The 20193-nt window shown below is 37.3% G+C and overlaps 1 protein-coding gene and 1 pseudogene across 7 annotated transcripts in view; both read right to left on the reverse strand.

Annotated features, from left to right (window-relative positions):
* Positions 1-20193, reverse strand: part of Erbin (erbb2 interacting protein) — a 98950-nt gene that overhangs the window by 9984 nt on the left and 68773 nt on the right. For all 7 annotated transcript variants that reach the window (XM_051172418.1, XM_051172416.1, XM_051172417.1 and 4 more), the window contains exons 16-21: positions 14771-14892; positions 14160-14333; positions 12896-13072; positions 10380-10494; positions 8526-8709; positions 2573-4106 (exon numbers count right to left, since the gene is read on the reverse strand). In XM_051172418.1, coding sequence (XP_051028375.1) covers positions 2573-4106; positions 8526-8709; positions 10380-10494; positions 12896-13072; positions 14160-14333; positions 14771-14892 — 2306 coding nt within the window. The remainder of the gene's footprint in view (positions 1-2572; positions 4107-8525; positions 8710-10379; positions 10495-12895; positions 13073-14159; positions 14334-14770; positions 14893-20193) is intronic.
* On the reverse strand, positions 15066-19623 carry LOC127212181 (60S ribosomal protein L34-like; annotated as a pseudogene).

The raw sequence follows: 20193 nt of genomic DNA on the forward strand, positions 1-20193 counted from the left end.
AAAGAAAAAGATTTGTCTGGTCTTGAACTCAAAGCCATCCACCTGCTTCTGTTTACTGATTGCTGGGATTAAAAACATGCACCACCAATGCTGTGTTTAATTCTTTTTCTAATTTTCCTTGTTAGTTTAATTAAGTCAGTAAAGAAATCTTCAAAGCAAAATCTGTTTTATGTATTTGGATTCCTAGTACAGTTTTTTATGGATAAAGGAGAGGTTTATAACTAAAAGGCCATAAACCCATATGCTTCAATAAACTATTATCTACTGTGTAAAGCAAAAACAAAAAGCCCTAATACCTCAAAAGGTAAAGGAAGCATTTTCTCTTGAGGAAAATTTAAAACGCCTCTTCTGCCACCTTGAATAAAAAACTGACAGACTAAGCCGGATATGGCAGGCGCACACAAACAGGCAGGCAGATTTTTTTGAGTTCAAGGCTAGCCAGGTCTATAAAACGAGTCCAGTACAGCCAAGGCTATACAGAGACCCCTGTAAACAGGGTTTACCTCGAAAACAAAACAAAACAAAACCCTGCCAGACTACAGCATAAGGTATTTCTTAGAAATAAAAAAAGTAACTTTCAGAACATTAGGCAATACTTTTAGAACATACAAAAAAATAAAGTATGTGTTTGCAAGTCCAGAAACCCTGTCTGAAGAAGAGGAAGAGGAGGGAGAGGAAGAGGAGGAGGAGGGGGAGGAGGAAGAGGAGGGGGAGGGGGAGGAGGAGAAAAAGAGGCTAAAAGGCACACTCAACAATGAGCTAGGTATTAATTGCTTCATATTTACTGAAGTCCAGACACACCTCTATCAAACAGAATAGAGGGAGAATAAGCCATTTACAATGTAAACTATACCAAATAAAAACTTTGCTCCATATATCAGAGCCCTCCTACTTTATATCTGGTAATAATGAAATTCCCAACAGCCACTTAGGCAAAGCACAAAGTCACAGGTTTTGTCACTTATCCATACTGATTATAGGAAAAGTCAACCAGAAACAAACTCTTAAGAATGTCTACTCCAAACGCTTCTTGAATTCATCCCTGTATCTCAATCCTACTGATAAAACATTTCATTCACTGTTACCTATGTCTCTGAAACAGTCTCCTCTTTGACAAAACATTTTCCTTCTAAAATTCATTTCTACATGTACATCAGAAGTTTGTTATAAATTAGAGCCATGCTCTTCATCTCAGCATAAGAAAATTTAAAATTGGCAATAAAATGAATATAAATTTGAACAGCTTCAACTGCATGCTATAGAGTTACAGCAAACAGAAGCGATGGTGAAGTCGCTACAACTGACAGATATTACCTAAAAACTAACAATTATAGACTGAGATCTAATACAACTGGATAGAAAGTGGTAATCATATTTTAGGCATTTTTTTTCAAAAACTTTAAGGAATTTAAAAACAATAGACTAGGTATGTTCAGCTGTAGTTAATATATATTTGATAAGCAAAGAAAATGGTAATTTAAAATAAAATCCATATATATGCATATACATACATACATACATACAAACAAACAAACATACATACTAATAAATACATCTTTGAGAGGGTGGGTGGGTAGGGAAATAAGGTCTCACTACCTAGCCCAGTCTGACTTCAAACTGGTGATCCTCCTGCAGCCTTCCAAGTGCTTCAATTATAGGTGTAGTGTCATGCCTGGCTTAAAGAGTATTGTCTATACATTTGGACCACATGGCCAATGTACTAACAAAACATAAATTTTATAGGATTTTGGTTTTTAATTACTTTCAAAAGACACAGATTTACAAATAAGGTTATGAAGTGAAGCATTAGTTATTTTACGAAGTTGCACTATAGCCACAAATATACTCTACCAAGTTGTTCAAGTACACCAGAAACGCAATCCAGCAAAGTCAAGGATAAAAATGTCACACCAGAATCATGTGTCAGTGACGATGTTAGTTCATTTAATATAGACTGGAGAAAAAAAAGTTTTTTGATGAAATATTTACACTTGGAAATATATTTTCTGTTATTTCAGTAATTCTAGTCTAAACTGGTATTTTCTTATGACACTTACATATCCATCATTGGTAGTGATCAGTTCAGAAAACACTGAACAAAGTTGTGTGTATGTACTGTGCCTGGTACGTGTGCACTGACGAGAAGAGATGCAGCATGACCATCAGAGACGTAGAGGCATGAGAAAGCAACCTGCACAACAGTCTCACCTGTCTTGACTTAAGCTTATTTATTTGATGTATATGAACACTCTGTTTTCATGTGCACCACAAGAGGGAATCAGATTCCGTTACAGATGGTTGTGAGTCACCATGTGGTTGCTGGGAATTGAACTCAGAGCCTCTGGAAGAGCAGTCAGTGCTCTTAACTACTGAGCCATCTCTCCAGCCAGTCTTAGGCTTAACTATAGAACTCTGTTCTCAGCAACAGGGGAAAACGCCTAGACTGTTAAGTAGGTAACAACTCAGTGTCTTATTTCATTGATTAAAAAACAAAGGATGAACCATTTCTGGGGGGAAATAGATTGATAAAGAGAGTAAAAAAAACAAAACAAAACAAACCACGTTCAATTACCTTTTCTAGCTTTTTGGCCTCAATGTGTCGAAGTACTTGTTCCCGCCAGTCATGAGGAACTTTGCTTCTTCCAGGAGCATCTAGTAAAGAATGCTCAGAACCAACCCTTGCATTCGGTCTTTTTGAAGGACTAGTCCGTGAGTAACTGAAATCACTAACTGACATAGTTCTCTCTGGTATTTCACTAATGGAGGGCCGGGCACTCTGAGGCCTTGATGTATTTGGGCCATCAATGCTGTATGCTCGTGCAGAGAGAGGTCTCTGTGATCCTGCCATGACTGGAGCTCTTCCCACTGACTGTAACTCTCTGTGTGATAAATAGTCTCCTTCAGTGCGCCTTGTGGGACCAGGATCACCAATGTTTAAAGAAGCTGCTGAAGACACACTACTCTGTCGCTGAACTGTAGTCCTAGTCACTGCTGGAGGCAGCCGATCATTTGGGGAGAGAGCCCACATTTCTCCATGTCTAGCTGGGGCAAGTCTCTGATGCAAGTGGTATGCAGTACTGGCTCTAACATTGTTGTGGTTAGAGAAATTCATATTGGCAGGATGTTTCCCGTAACTGTGATTTTCTGCACTCTCTGATCTAGGAAGGCGCTGAGGAGGAAAACTGACAGGATCTATTTGTGGATTCTGTTTAGGGTGCCACAATGTATCTTTGACTGCAGCACTGCCACTGTACTGGACATTGTATTGCGGAGGACCATATAGTTGAGGTGTAGGTTGTGGGCCAGTTACCATGGGAGCTCTTATGTCTGGCTCTTCTGGGTTATGATTTGAATCAAACCTGAAAACTGCCTTTGTACCTGACAGTAGCTCCGAAGATGAGGAAGAAGCAGTGAACACCTGCAGGGGCTGATCGTACAGCAGTGTGGCAGACTTGCTCCTCACTATGTTTTTCCCATCCACAGCAGATGCGATTTTAACAGTTGCACTTGGTGGCTGAGGACCATCATCATCAAGAATGTCATAGATTTTTAAACCTCCAGTCTCCATGTTGGTTATACTATGAGACTTCATGACAGGTCCAACTGGACCACTTCTCTGAGGGGAGAGATCCTCAGTACTTTTAGAAATACCCACGTCAGTGGCAGAACTGGTGTTCTGGGGCTCAGTCCTACCAGGAGACTGTGGAACTTCCTCAGAAAGACCGTTTATCGTATTTACGGACTCCAAATTCGGATACTTATTTCCATTTTCTGTGTGCTCAGCTTCACTTTTAGGATGAACATTTAAAAAGCCAGTTCCAAGCACTATATCCTGCATCTTTGTTCTTTCCATGATTTCTGGTTGAAAGGTATTATTGGTCAAAAGTTTATTCAGATTCATGTTGATACGGTCTAATTGGTGAGACTCATCAGATGTGGATTTTGAGTCAACATCTTTTTCTATTAGAACTAAATGATCTTCAATATTCAAATCATATGCAGATAAGTTAAAATCCTTTTTATCATTAACTTTGAATTTTTCCTCTGGTGAACTGTTTAAAATAACTCCGTTTTGTAAAAGGCTGTTAAAATTTTCATCTTCTTGCCTAAAATAATAGAGAATTTTATGAGAAAGTTAAAAAGACACGTTTTCTTGCTAACAGAAGATCATTAGCAACTGTTTGATATGTAGCTAATACAAATTAAAACAATTGATGGAGCTCCTGATGAAGTGCTTTAGAATAATACACAAGTTCAAGACATCACTATATCCTAATTGATATGTAAAATTGTGCTTTTATATCAGTTAAAGTTTTTTTTTTTTTTAAAGATTTATTTATTTATTGTGAATATAGTGCTCTGCCTGCTTGTACCCCTGCAGGCCAGAAGAGGGCATCAGATCACATTATAGATGATTGTGAGGCACCATGTGGTTGCTGGGAATTGAACTCAGGACCTTCAGAAGAGCAAATCAGTGCTCTTAACCACTGAGCCATCTCTCCAGCCCTAATTTAAAATCTCCATCAAGTAGAAAGAGATTTATTTTAGGGAAACATGTAAAACAGCTCAAAGGCATCAATACTATCAAGATCAGTTTTCATCAACATATTCAATATAACTTGCTACAAAATAGGTTACTAGGACTAAGCTAAGAACAAGAGCAGAGTGGTGTATGTTTTGTGTCTTTTCACAAATGTGCTAAAATATGAAATGTTTTAGTTTCATAAATAAAGGTGGAAAAGACACAGAGTCAGACAGTAACATGAGTAATTAAGGAAATGGCATAGGACCGTTTACAAGTGATTCTGAAGCTTTACATTAGCTGTGCTCATCACAGGCTACCATTCGTAACAAAGGGTTATTAAATCCAAATATATAAACAATTAAGTTAAACTAAAACAAAACTACATCAACAGCTAACTTCGTAAAGAGGTCAAAAGAGAAACTATACTTGAACATTACTCTGTGGTATAATTTGGCAAATATTTCATAAATTTGTCATTATAAACCTATAGAAAACACTTTATTTCTACTTGGTGGTACAGAACAAATGTATATAGACCTTGACCCTATACAAAGTTACAGTTCATTAATAAACAGCATATAAAAGGTATGCTATGCTCCTTGTTTAATACTCTTACTTTGTTATATAAAAGAATGATTTATACCCTACTACTTTCCAATAATAACATTAGCAAAGTTTCATAATCCAACAAATTAAGCATTTCCTTTAATACATAAGGGATTATAAAACCAGTATTTTACTCAGCGTATAGCATAAATAAAGAGAACAGATAATATAATATCTGAATTCATATTCACATAGAAAATTAGTTTGTTTTTTAAAGATTTATTTATTTATTACATATACAGTGTTCTGCCTGTATGTACATCTGCATACCAGAAGAGGGAACCAGATCTTATGATAGATGGCTATGAGCCACCATGTGGTTGCTGGGAATTGAACTCAGGACCTCTGGAAGAGCAGACGGTGCTCTTAACCATTAAGCCACCTCTCCAGCCCCCTTGTTGTTGTTTTTACAGTAAGACAAGTAACAGCTTTTACTGAAGTTAACTCTAGTCAGGGTTTAAAATACCTGTAAAACCAGCATGTAGTTCAGTAGCAGCCTACATCTTTCCCTCAAGCTGACTTCTAGCTCACAGACTGAATCCACAGTTGAATGATACTGTTTTGTTTTGAACTTACTCTGGTAACTAACTGAGTTTCTTGAAAGCTTAAAATGATAAAATGACTTTTAAACTTCAACTAAACCCAGGATAAAAGAAGTTTACACATTGTTTTCTCTCAAAAGATTTTTTTCCCTACAAAATTAAGTTGAGGCCAAATATACAGCAGCAAATAAGAGCATCTGAATGAACCCTTTTAATTAGCAAGAAAAACCCAGCATTTCTATGGTCTGAATGAGAAATGCCCCACATAGGTTCATATATGGGAACACTCGGTCTCTAGTCAATGATTCTATTTGGAGGAACTTTTAGGGCATGGGACCTCGCTGGAGAAAGCACATTACTAAGGGCCAGCTTTAAGAGTTTATAGCCTTGCCTCATTTCCAATTTGTTCTCTGCTTTCCAGCTGTTGTTGGAAATGTGAACTTTCAGCTGCCTGCAGGCGTGACTTTCTCACCGTTAAAAACTCTTCCTTTGGAACCATAAACAAGAACAAACTCCCCCCCCCCCTCCCCCGGAAAGCCGCACTTGGCCATGGCATTTTATCACAACAACAGAAGCTAACACAGAAACTGGCAGCAGAGAGTGAGGATGTTGCCGTGAAGAATCTGACAAGGCTGATTTTTGGAGGACGTGGAAGACTTTTGAAGGGCGGCATTAAAAATGTAAGCCGAGCTTCCAGGCCAGGCTAGTGAAGCATGGAAGACAGCAGTGCTGAGGGCAATGAGGGTGGGAGAAGCCCTGCTGAAGAGGTTCCAGAGGGAAGCACAAACCGCCTTAGCAACTACGCTGCAGGTCATTCATCAATATGTTGGCAAAGACTTTGGCTGCTTTCTCTGCCCTAAGAATTTGCCTGATGCTAAACTAACTAGTATCCAGCTGTGGTGATGCACATCTTTCATCTCAGTACTTGGGAGGCTGAAGCAGGAAGATCCCTATGAGTTCAAGGTGTAGGCAGCCAGAGTACGTAGTGAGACTGTCTAAAAACAGAACAGAACAAAACAAAACAAGGTAATGAACTAATTTCTTTTGTGCATGAAATTTCAAGAGAGTATAATGTTGAGTCTCTGGCATAGTTACTACTGGTTACTCTTTATACTGGTCTACACTAAAAAACAGAAAGTAGAATAAAAAGAAACAATGAGTTGTACCATTTGGAGAGAATAGGAACAGTAGGAAACAATATTATAGCCAATACTAGTGCTGGGAAACGGAATGTACCACCATTAGGAACAGTGCCTTGCTCTGACTAGAACAATGAGAAGGGCACCCTCAGGGCAAGACCCCACTCACCTAAGCTTCCAACTAATCAAACCCTAACAGGTCCTCTGCTCTTAGAAAGCAACTGCTTAAGCATGGAAAAATAACTAGTAATACTGGGTGAGGCATCAAGTGTCCATCCCAAGCTGTCAGTTTAACTTGCTAGTAGCATCCATGGCACAGAAGATGTTAAGAGTGGGGTGGCTATGGATTCCTCCTATATGGTTTCAGAGAGCCCCTGAGGACAGGTGAAGTCTGGCAGGGCTGGAGTTGCTGTGAATGGCCACTGCATGAAATACTGAAAGCAAAGCCTGGGATGCAGCAGAAACACCCAACTGTTAGGAAACACCAGAGCCACGAGACATCTGCTAAGATCTGACTACAGAGAGTGGAACCAGCCACGAGAGATGTATGCACAGGTCACAAAGCTAATTGGACAGAGCCATCTAAGCATCTGACACTGGACATGGAGTCTGGTCTTCCTGGGTTTTGGTTTTGCTTTGATTCAGTATTCCCTCACATGTCCTCATTCCTCATTTTAGGATGGTAATGTATATTCCATGCCATAGTATGTTGGAAATACATATATTTTGCAGGTTGGAGGTCACAATTAAGAGTTTTGAGTCTCAGATTTCAGACTTTTTAACAGTATTGAGACTGTTAAAAACCATGGATCCTTTTAACATTGATTTAAAAGAAATTTTCACTATGATATGACCATGAGCCTCTGGGGACAGGGAATGGAGTACTGCTGGAACAAATACATCGCTAGGAGTGGGCTTGAAAACCTGCCCCATATTTGACCACGTCCCCTGGTTGGGGAGACCTGGTGGCACTCAGAAGAAGGATAGCAGGCTACCAAGAAGAGACTTGATACCCTTTGAGCATATAGAGGGGGAGGAGGTCCCCCTCAGTCACAGTCATAGGAGAGGGGAGTAAAGGGAAAATGGGAGGGAGGGAGGAATGGGAGGATACAAGGGAGGAGATAACAATTGAGATGTAATATGAATAAATTAATAATAATAATAATAATAAAAAAAGAAAACCTGCAGCCTCCACTTTCATTTGCCTTTCCTGCTCTCTGCATTTGGTTGGAGCTGTGATCTCTCAACTTCCTACTCCAGCTCCCTGAAGGCATGCCTCTAGTACCATTACACATTGTCCCTCTAGAACTGTGAGCCAACACAAACTATTCTCCCATAAGTAGCTTCTGGTCATGGTGTTTTACCACAGCAACAAGAAGTAATTACATGATTTTTATGGACAAAAATAACTCTTTCCATCTCAACTTCCTCAAATCGGCTGTTTATATGTTCTAACACCTAGAAATATTTTTACGTGTTAATTTTACCTAGAGATGAAGAATCTATTGTGTTTTGTTGTTTTCTTCTCAACTAAAAAAAGCTATTTTAAAATAAAACTGTATAATCACTATAGTTTTAAAATGAAAGAAATATATTGCCCAAGCCACTTGTTTAATATTTGTAAAGCCATTATGTTTAGTCCTATACTTATTACTTGTATTGTTATTTCTATTTATTGTATAAGTAAATAATCTTGCTAAAATTTTCACAAACCTGACTTTGGAGTTACTATCAATAGGAGTTTGTTTCACTGGAGAACAAAGTGAGGCATCTTGACTACTGTCAGTATTAAGAGACACTGAATCAGACATCCGAGATGGAGAAGAACAGTTGCTGTTATTCTGATTGCTATTGTGTGTGACTTCATCTGATAAAGAATCTGTATCCTTTGCATCATCTGAAACAAGAACAAAGTATTTAAGAGTAATGATAAATTCACTAAGAATTTATAGAAAGCTTTGATTTAATGAGGTGAATAATTAAGTAGGTAATATAATCAGAGGCATCTCTGAAAATTAAATTCTATGTGCATATAAAAATTTAATAATTTTAAAATGGTGATACCACTTTTTAATGTAATCAAAGTAAAAGATACCCAAGATTTGACTTGGCTTATTGCACATTTTTCAAAGACTACCAATTCATTTTGGTGAATGAATTGTCCTTTCAATTTTAAGAACCCATGATAAAAAAAATACTTAATCATTCACAACCTCTTACATTTTATCTGGGCAAAAAAATACTTCCTACGCACATGGAATTTTTTTGAATCTATTTTGACAATAAAATTAAGCAACGCAATCAACACATACACAAAATCAAGTGACCTTAAAAGGTCAACTCGCTTATTTCATATGACTGTTTAGAGATTTATTTTTATATGTATGTCTGTATATATGCATTTGAGTGAGGGTGCTCACGGAGGCCAGAGTTATCATATCCCTGGAGCTGAAGTTATACAGTGAGTCACCTAATGAGTGCTGGGAACCAAACATGGTATCTCTCCAAGCTCAAAGAATTGCTTATAAAGTGGCAATCTCAATATGTGAGCTGGTTGTTTACCTAAGAAAAGGAAGCAGTATTTAATTCCACTAATGCAGAAGTTTAAAAGCAGTTTTGAAAATACTTATCCAAAAAACTCTTAAAAAAAAAACAAAAACTCCATTCTAGCCAAATCAAGGAGCTAGTGCACCCAGACATACCCACAGAGCAGCCTATGATTTAGACATGACAGCTGTTCTCAGAAGTAGGGCTCAAATGGTTTAGTAATTCCAACCTCAAGGTACTTACGTCTTATATCTTAATTTATAAAAATACCATTAGACTGCCTTTGAAGTTCTTGTTATCGGGCTAGTATGACAACCAACTGTTTAACTTCTAAACAATAACTGCTTAATACCTAAGCAACTAGTAAAGTATTCAATAGTTTCTAAGTATCATTACAAACCCCTTAACCAGGTGCCACCTTGGCAGTATCACTAGTTCTATGATGGCAACGGTTTGGATAAACATTTGGTAGAGATAATTCAAAGCTAATTAGGCACTAGTTGTAAGAGGTGTGTGATGAGACAACTTACTTTACTCCTAAGACTCTAATATTTTGTTACATGGAAATTAGTTGACATAGGAAGGGGAAGAAGGCTTAATACCTACCATGCTGGAATAGTTAAGAATAAAATAATAATGTGGTTAGCATATATCAGGTACTATGCTATATATTAGATACAAAATCCTTCATAAGCCTCATTGCAATTCAAAATTGCCATGCATCTATGGATAAAATTAAGCACACAAGGAATACATATCTAGAAAATAATCAATAGAAATGGAATTATAATCTGTAATTTATCCCTTTAATGCCATGCCCTTACAAACAAAATCTGCATAAGGGTAGGGAGGACCTTCTTTAAAAAAGGAGTAAGGAGAACCTTTTTGGAAAGGCAGTTTCAAAATTTGCTTTCAAAATGTTTGAATAATGTGACACTCAGTAAAATTTACCCCCCACAAAGTTACTACATCTTATTTAGGCCATTTCTAGTCTTAGTGCTTTTCCGTTTAACATCTAACCTTTTTTGTTATTACTGAGAGCTACAACTTTGGGTTGATTAATCGAGGTTTCAATTAATGGGGGTCGCATCTCTGCCATTTTCATTTCTTCATCAGAAGAAAGTTCTTCAGATTCCTAGTTTAAAGAAAAAGGGGGGAAATACTAAAATTAAATTTTGGACTTTTTGAATATAGAAACAGGAAAAACAAAGTAGACTGTTAAGAACATGCATAAAAGTCCATTTCGATGGTAATAGTAGAAAAAACTGTGTGATTTAACTTCTTCAAGCGCAGCAATAAAATTGCAGCAGTTACTAGTAACATACTGAAATATTTACTGTATCATATTTTGAGTTAAGCCTGAATAAGTATATTAACAGTTATTATGTGTTAGAGCTTTTTAAGATTACAGGCAAACAAAACTGACCAAAGCACAATCCTGTCTTTGAAAACTTCACCTTACAAAGTCCCTTAACAGAGTCTCTCCCTAGTTGTTGTTTAATCTCTTGAGTATATCCGGGTTCTAAGGGATCTTCTAAGATGGGCTGCTATCAATATGAACAATAAAAAACTTCACCTACTTTAAAAACAAAATTGTTATTTTTCCCTGTTTATTTCGTCTAATATGCCACAGTTGTTCCAGATTACTCACTGCTGAGTTGTGTCAACAAAGAACATGTCTTGCTAGTCAATAATTATTAATAGAAATTTTAATATCATGTATTTCTTGCCAGCTAAATCATTCCTAGATACTAAGATGAAATTAAAGCAAATGTTTTACAAGGATTGCTACCCTGAGAAAAAAGCAAACAAACAGTATTAGGGACTTAGATGTGTGTGTAAGTGGCACAATAAAGATATGAGTAGTGGAGAGACGGCTCAGCAGTGAGAGCACGTGTTGCTCTTGCAGAGCACATAGGCTTGTTTTCTAGCACCTACATGGTAGCTCTGGCTCTTGATACATAAAAATAGTGTCTATTTTCATGTAATAGTTTGTAATCTCTATTCATATATTTAAAGATTTATATAGTTTTATTTTTATATATGATTATTTTGTCTGCATCTACGTCTATATGCCATGTGTGTAAGATATCCATGGAAGTTAGAAGAGGATGTTAGAGCCTCTACAACTGGAGTTAAGGAAGAACCAGAGCTCCCATGGAGTTCCAGCTAGGCACTGTAGCTCACACTTACAGACACAGCATGCAAGATGCTAAGACAGGAGGAATACCATGAGTTATACCAGCTGGGGCTGCACAGTCAGCTGCCAGCCATCTGGGGCTATAAACTGATATCTAGTCTCAAAAAGCTTGGAGTTCTGTCTCTGTTTAGTCATCTCACTTACACCTGAGAATAGAATGCTATTCAGCTACGAAAGAAATAAGATGCAGCACTGAGAGATACCATATAATGAACTTCAAGAGAAAATGCTAAGTGAAAGAAGCTATAAAAGACTACTTACCAGACCAGTAAGATGGTAAAGGCACTTGCATATATATGCGTGTGTGTGTGTGTGTAAGTGTATGTTTCATTAATAAAAAATACCAACAACAGGCAAATCTATACAGGCAAAATAGGTATTAGTTGCTTAGAGTTTACGGGGATGCAAAGCCTGAAGAGGGACAGAAAGTATGAGATTTCTTTTTCTTTCTGTGGTTAGAAAAATATTCTGCAAGTAACTATAGTGGTGATAACTTTACAACTTTGTAAATTGTTTAAGCCATGAATTATATACTTTCAATCAATAATCTGTAGAGTTTGAGCTATGTCAATAAAAAGGCTCCCTGCTTTTAAAAACAAACAAAAACTACAGCTTTTACTTATTCAATAGGAGAAATTACATCTAGGTTCTCAGACCCTGAACAAAGGAAATACATTCAAGGATGAATGCTTACATAAGTTAAATGATTGATATACCTATCATAGACATTGTGCTGTTTTGGTTTTTTGCAGTGATAGGGATGGAATGCAGGGCCTTATACAAGGTAGGACAGCACACTACCACTGATCGACATCTTCCATTTTTCATTTTGATGTTAAAGAAAAAAAAGCAAGGTCTGGGGATGGAGATGAGAGACAGAACATGACCCTATTATGGACTGAGTTTGATCCCCATTGCTGCAAAAAATAAAAGCAAATGTAATTATTTATTTTATATAACCATGATAATTTACCTACAAGTCATTTACTCAAAAAGAATACAAAATTTTATGTTTAAAGTGATGAATGATATTTTAGCAGTTTTAGTATTGATATTTTAGGAGGTATTAGTATTTTTTGCACTCATACTATCAGCCTTTTATTATTTTTTGTTTGTTTGTTTGGTTTTTTGAGACAACGTTTCTCTGTCCCTGGTTGTCCTAGACTCACTTTGTAGACTCGGCTGGCCTGGAACTCACAGAGACCCACCTGACTCTGCCTCCCAAGTGCTGGGATTAAAGGCACGCACTACCACCACCCAGCCAGCCTTCTTTGTGAACAGCAATGAAATACTAGAAATTGAAAACTCTCACGATTATATCAGAATGAAGTCATACCTCAAAAACATCATCATGGCTAACAATATGCTTCAGATTCCCAGACACTTTCATATTTGCAGTCCCTGGTAAATTTCCAGGATTGGTCTCAGCTTCAGACTCACTAGTTTTCTGTACAGAATTCATATACTTTTCTCTTTCATCAAGTTTGCTTTTTGTTGTAGTACTTTCTGAAATCTACATAAAAGATACAGATCTGTTATATAAGTTTTATGTCTATTTTTGTATTAAAAATTATCTAAAATGTAAGTAATACATCAACTTCTAATTCTAAATTGGTTTTAAACTATGAACACATAAATTAGACTCACAGATAAAGAGCCCATTTGGAGGGCAGATGGCCTGAGGAGAGCCATGATTACATTAAAGTACATAATTTAGCAAAAGTTACTTTTCCTCTGGAAGACTGGTATCAAGTGAGTCAATTAGGTCAGCATTCTCACAAAGGATAATGAATTATTTTTGCCTGTTATGGAATGTACAGTGACTCTAAATGGCATGACAAAACTTTTGTTTGGGGGTGGGTAGCACTGAGAAAAGTTCATTAAGGAAATATACAGCTTAAGAAATTTGTGAGCAGGGTGCAGTGACACACACCTGTAATATCAGCACTTTGGGAGGCAGAGACAGGCAGATCTCTTTGAGTTCCAGGCCAGCCTGGTCTACAAAGTGAGTCCAGGACAACCAAGGCTACACAGAAAAAGTCAACAACAAAACAACAACAAAAAAGAAATTTGTGAATGTTTCTAAAACATTCCAGGGAAGTGTCAAATGTCTATACTAGTAACTAATTGAAAATTAGAATAAACTGGACCAGTATCATCGAAATAGGTGGGAAAGAATATTTTTCTGACAATATATCAGAATAACTCTGACAATCTTATCTCATTATTTGTTCAGAATATACATTTATTTACTTACTTATTTATTCATTTATTTATTGTTTTTCAAGACAAGTTTTTCTGTGTAGCCTTGGCTGTCCTGGAACTCAGAGATCTGCCTGCCTCTGCTTCCTGAGTGCTGTATTAGAGGCGTGCACCACCAGAGCCTGGCAGGCAATGATTTTTTTAAACAGCTATCTTGAACTATCCTGAGAAACTGGACTTTCTATAGATAGAGAACTGGAAGATGAACAATGTGGAATTCAAAAAGTTCACTATTTAGGCATCTGATAACAAAACTACAATAATGCAGAATGTAACTAAGATCATCATCTCAATTGTCTCAAACACTTTAGATCTTCCTTAGAACTGAGTTTTCTAACCTTCACACCCATGTCCTTATTTACAACTTGCTGATCTTCATGTTGTTTCAAGTCTCTCCCAGACTCTTCATTAGTCTCTTCATCTTTTAATCTATGTACAATGGTTTGGACAGTCTTGACCATATTCTTAAGCTCATCTGGGTATGGTGTTGGATATCTCTTTAAGTTTCCCTCCTAGAGAAATAAGAGAAATATGAAGTATTAGTATTTCTAATAACAACCTCAGAGCTTAATGTTCAATCTATCTGAACTGTGAAGACAGGTGATAGGGTTTTAAAAATTCTGTTTTAATCTTAAGTTTATATTACTTCAAATTCAGCTGTTTTGTTTTCTTTTCCCTTTTTTCCTCCCAATGCTAGTGATCAAACTTTGGGCCTTTATAAATGACAGACAAGAGCTCCACCAGTGAGTTCTATCTCTCCCTGATATCTACCTTTTATTGGCAGTTGTATATTTCTCTCCAATTTCTTCATAGGTGAAAGCATTTGGATTAGTAAGTGCTTTGTGGTAAGCAATGAATTCAACTCTTCTTTGTAACCACAAATAGCATAATATAGGTATTTAATACCAACTTTATTCATCAAACATGAAATAAAAGCTAACAGACTCACCCTGGGGGGTGCCTCTCTTTCATCTTTGTCTTCATCACATTCAAATGCCACTTGAGCCCGCTGTTTCCTCTGCTCTTCCCACAATGCAGGATTAAAACTTTCATTATCTGATATGAACATCACTAGAGGAAAGTAAAAGAAAAGCTACTGTATTTTACAATAACCACAGAAAACTATTACTCATAATCTTCTCTATAAAGACAAGTTTATGGCAGTTAAAACTGGTCCAGAAGAACAGCAACAAACTCCAAGTAAGAAACAGGATTTGGATTTAAGATTTCTTTCTTTCTTTCTTATTACTTAAAAAAGCTACATATTTATTTTGCTTTCTGACTATGTGCTTGTGCCTTCAACACTTTCGCAATGATTTTCTGCTCCTCAATAAGGAAAGCCCACTTGATCCTGTCACGGACACACTTGGCACACATGGAGCCACCGTAGGCCCTGCTGATCTGCTTCTTTGTCTTGGACAGCTTCATCAGGACTTTAGGCCTCACAGCACGAACCCGCGCAGTCTGCCTGGACATACACCGCATGCGGACTTAGGTGCTTTCCCAACCTTCTTGGTGTACAGGTAAACAATCCTGTTGCCAGGGGTTCGAGACAGCCTAGTTTTGTTAGAGGCTGTATTGTAGGAGAGCCTACGATGGTATGTCAAACATTGGACCGTTTTGAGTGCCTATAAGCACTGTCCCCGGAAGAGGAAAAGGAAGGGGCCGGTGTAAGATTTCTTTACCACGACCACAACTTTTATTTCCCAAAAGCTGATTCAGTTTGTTATTAGCGGGATTCATGGCGTTGCCATTTAAATACTGCAAATACATAGGTTTTTGTGAAGGACCCTAAAAATTTTAAGACAGTAAGTCTGCCCCACATCTTACAACTTTAGAAGTCTATTTAACATTACTAGTTCAACATTAGTGGAGGGATAAAAGAGTTCAACAGTAGGGTGAGGTATTTTGTTATAAAGTAAAATGAATTACTTTAGTGGAAATTATATTTTTGTATTAAGCAATTACATACAATATAGATTATGCTAACTAAATAAAATACATTTTCCACACCAAAATGTGAGGAAAATTTACATTTAATGTGAACTCAATCATTCTTTATCTAATCAGATATAATGTTAAAACATTAAAGATTTCTCTACATGTTTTCTGGAAAGGCTTAGAATTCATTCAACTACTATGAACATTATACAATACAAAATATTTTTTTAAATAATGACTCTAACTCAAAAGAGATTAGAGTAGGAGAGTGAAGGCAAATATGCTTCAACATGGGCACACATAAACACACAAAAACCTGAAGCTTCTAAAACATCCAAATATGGCCAATGAGATTATGTGTGCCAAATATGATTTATATCACAACTTTGTTTGGGTTTCTTTTCTTTGTAATTGCAGGTCCAGAGTAAAAACGCCATCAAACAAATGGAACGATAGGAATGACATTTTGTTTGGTTAGTTTTATTTCTTGTTATGTGTTTTGTTTTAAAGCCAGGACATCCAAGTTCCTATGTAGCTGAGGACCACCTGGGATTCTCGCCCATGAGAAAAGCACTCTGCAATGAGCTACCATCCCCAGACCACTGTGTGCTAATTATTTTGTTTTGTTTGTTTTTTAGCTCTTCCTTTATTTGTAAAGACTTATTTATGTATTTTATGTATATAAATGCTCTATCTGCATCTACACCTGCATGCCAGAAGAGGGCATCAGATGCCACTATAGATGGTTGTGAGCCATCCTGTGGTTGCTGGAAATTGAATTCAGGCCCTCCAGAAGAACAGGCAGTACCCTTAACTGCTGCCAACTCTCCAGCCCAGTGAACTAGTATTTAAAACAGGGTCTCATAATATAGCTCATGCTGGCTCTCTAATGTGCAATCCCCCTGCTTTGATGTTCTAAATTTGGGATTATAAATATGTTTTTGTTTTCATGAGTAAATTCAAGATTTTTAATCTAACTACTTTGGTGAGTTGCTTAGTATTTAACAAGCTATTTTTGCTCAAACAAGTACGGCTCAAACGGTTGATATATCTTCGTGGTATCATTAGAAAGGTTAAGAGGTGTACTTTAGTTCACTCACTAGCACTAAATGAACTCATAAGCCAGGCAGAGTGGCACTATGGCTGTAATCACAGCACCTGGGAGGGAAAGGTACAGCATCAGATGTTCAATTTCATCTTCACATACACAGTGAGTTGGAGGTTCCCAGGCCTACAGAAGACTTTGGCCCAGAAGACAAAAAAAGGCAACCACAGCCAGGGGTTTTTCAACAGTGTATTTCTAGGATTCATGTAAAATAATTCATTTAAGTTTAGAAGTCATTTTTAAAAAATTATTATCGTGTGTGTGTGTGTGTGTCTCAGAAGGCAATTTTGTGCATCATTTCTCTCCTCCCACCTTTACATGGATTCTGAGGATGAAACTCTGATTACCATGCTTGGGTGGCAAGTACTTTTACTCACTGAGTCGGTCAACAGCCCTTGGGTAGCAACTCCAATCACCAGCCAGCCTCCAAATGCTTAAGAGGTAAAGCAATTTTACACAAGAATGTATTCAGATTCCCAGACTTTGTAACTTTGACCATGACTTTCATTCTCAATATTTTCTCATTAATTACCCATCTTTTTTTTTTTTCTTTTTAAATTACCCATCTTACTATTTTGTTTGGTTGGGTTTTTATGTTTGTTTTTTGGTTTCTGTTTTTGTTGTTGTTGTTTGAGACAGGGTTTCTCTGTTTAAGAGCTCTAGCTGTCCAGGAACTTACTCGTAGACCAGGCTGGCCTTGAACTCACAGCGATCCGCCTGCCTCTGCCTTCCAAGTGCTGAGATTAAAGGCCTGTGCCATCATCACCTGGCTACATCTTACTATTCTGAATAAATATCATTGAAGTTTCAGGGTACCAGGTAATATTATTTCATACCTGTGCTTTAGAGTCTATCTGAATATTAAGGCACATTCATTCAACACTCTAGTATCTGACTACGGGTCTTCTCTTTCAAGACATGTCAATATCCTGAATAATGTGAATGTGTGATACCACTGTAATTTTACAGTTCCTAGACATTTTAATCCCAATGTTAATCTTCATATCAGGTAAGAGATTCATAACCATGATCATACTCAAAACGTTCCCACTTTGTCACTGTACCCTCCTTCTAAATGTTAAGTCATGTCTTGATTGTTGGTAAACAAGTTTTTAGCCATCTTTCTTGTTAACCTGTAAAACCACTCTTAGTTTTACTTCCTTCTTTAACCAAGTTTCTATTTCATGATACACTAGCCATCACTACTTCCTTCAAATGCCTTTTCTGAAGCACTGGAAGCAAATTTCATTCACATTACTGTTTTACCTTCATCTCACTATAGAGGAACGGTATAATAAAAATGCTCAGAGATCCTTATGGAGATGGCTTGAAATGTGGCAAAATAACCACCTGGCAAAAGGTCCTCATTTCTACCACAGACAGAATTCTGCCTTAAAAAAGGGCAAGCTTGGATGCAGGCAGAGTCGACGGCCAAACTCTGCCTAGACAGGATAAACAAGTCCTCAATAGCTCCTGCGTCACAAATATGTCTGTCAGATATATTGGGTCAGAAGGCTGAAGAAGATGCTCCAACGTTATAGAGAGTTTTGGGTGACTATTCAGATAGAAACTGTCTCTGTCATCTTTTCATTTGGAAAGCTACTAACCTGCACTCCCGTCATAGTCAGGTAAGCAAATTTACTCCTTCTCAAGTCTCTGAGGGAGTTGAAGACCAGGTAGTTTAGTTTTACAATGAAGCTTAGTTGTTTAGGGGTTAAGATGTTTTTAGATCTAGATAGGTGTTCTAAGTTGATAATGACAAGATGTGATGGAGATTTATTTACATTCAGAAACTTAGGTGCCCCAAGATAGGAAAGATGTCTTCTTCAAGACTGTCAAATACAAATAGCCAAAACACTAAGAAGGTAACATTTAGATAATTCCTGATTGTATCACGGTTCTTCTTGCCAGAGGTAATCTACTGTATATATGTGCAATAATATAAACGTATACGTACAAAAATAAAATAAGTAAAAACAAACAAACAACAACAAAAAGCAACAACAACAAACAACGGGATTCCCAGAAAAATTTATCCTTATCACTCAAGCTGCACTTAGTTTTGTGAAATATGGTTCTTTGTAAGCAATTAACAATATAATACAAACCTAAGAAAAACCCTTAATAAAATTTCTATGAAAACAGGAAAAAATGCTCAGAGAAATACTCCAGACTGCTATCACCCCCACCATGCGGTTTTCCAAGTTACCTATATTACATATACAACATGTACCTACTATATAATATAGATAACCTGGGAAACAATCACTTATTTCCTTCTCTCTGTTTAAGGCTAACTCCACTAGGCCAGGCATGGTAGCACACAGCCTTAACCCCAGTACTCAGGAGGCAGATGTACGGGATTCACTGTGAGTGTGAAGAATTCTAAGTCAGCCAGGGTACAAAACAAAACTTTCTCCAAAAAGACTAATTCCTCAACCTAGATAGTCTTTCTTTCTTTTTTTCTCATTCCTTTCAAATTTCCACACCATTACCTACTTCTGGATTCTGAAAGGCAAGGATTTTACTTTGGCCTAATAGCACCTGTCACATAGGCTGACAAACCAGATGAGCTCAATGTAAACAAAGTGTGTTCCTCTCACGTTAGTGTAGACTACAACTCAATGGTAGGAATCACCATCTGATTCACTGTTTCTTCCAAGTACTGGGATAAAGAAAAGTGTCTCCTTGAGATTCCAAGGGAACTCACCATCCTTCTGACAACACGACTGCGGGCTTTCTTCCCCTAATGTCATTGTCACTACTGCATGAGCATGATGGCGCATGTGTGCAGACAACAGCTTGGAGCGTCAGTCATCTCTTTCTACCAAGGGGATCACAGGGATCCAACTTAAGCGATCAGATTTGGGGACAAGCACCTTTCTTTACTGCTGATCCAACTGTCCACTCCCAGTCACTGTTGTTTCTGATGCAAAATGCTGAGTATATTATAGTCATGTATACCTATGGTGAGATACTTTAAGAGGCAAATGAGCTCCAGGGAAACCTAAGAGTTTTCTGATTAATTTGAGAACTGAAAATTTCCCTAATATAGCCCTTCTACCCTAAAACAAATGCCAAAATAAAGTCAACAGTTTTAGGATTCTATCAGAACTTGAACAGCACTTCCTTATCTAAAGGATCATTCTTTAAAAGAAGGAATCAGAAAAAAAAATAAGCTGAGATATAGGATGGACAAAAAGGCCATGAATCATGAAATTAGAAAGCACTGAAAGAAGAGATCAAGGCATGTATACGCTCGTGGTTACGAACACTCACAGTTTAGACAGCTTAGAGAAAGGGCTAGCAGGAACCTTCCTGAAAAT

This window comes from Acomys russatus, chromosome 30 (assembly GCF_903995435.1).
Source record: "Acomys russatus chromosome 30, mAcoRus1.1, whole genome shotgun sequence".
NCBI classification, from domain to species: Eukaryota; Metazoa; Chordata; class Mammalia; order Rodentia; family Muridae; genus Acomys; species Acomys russatus.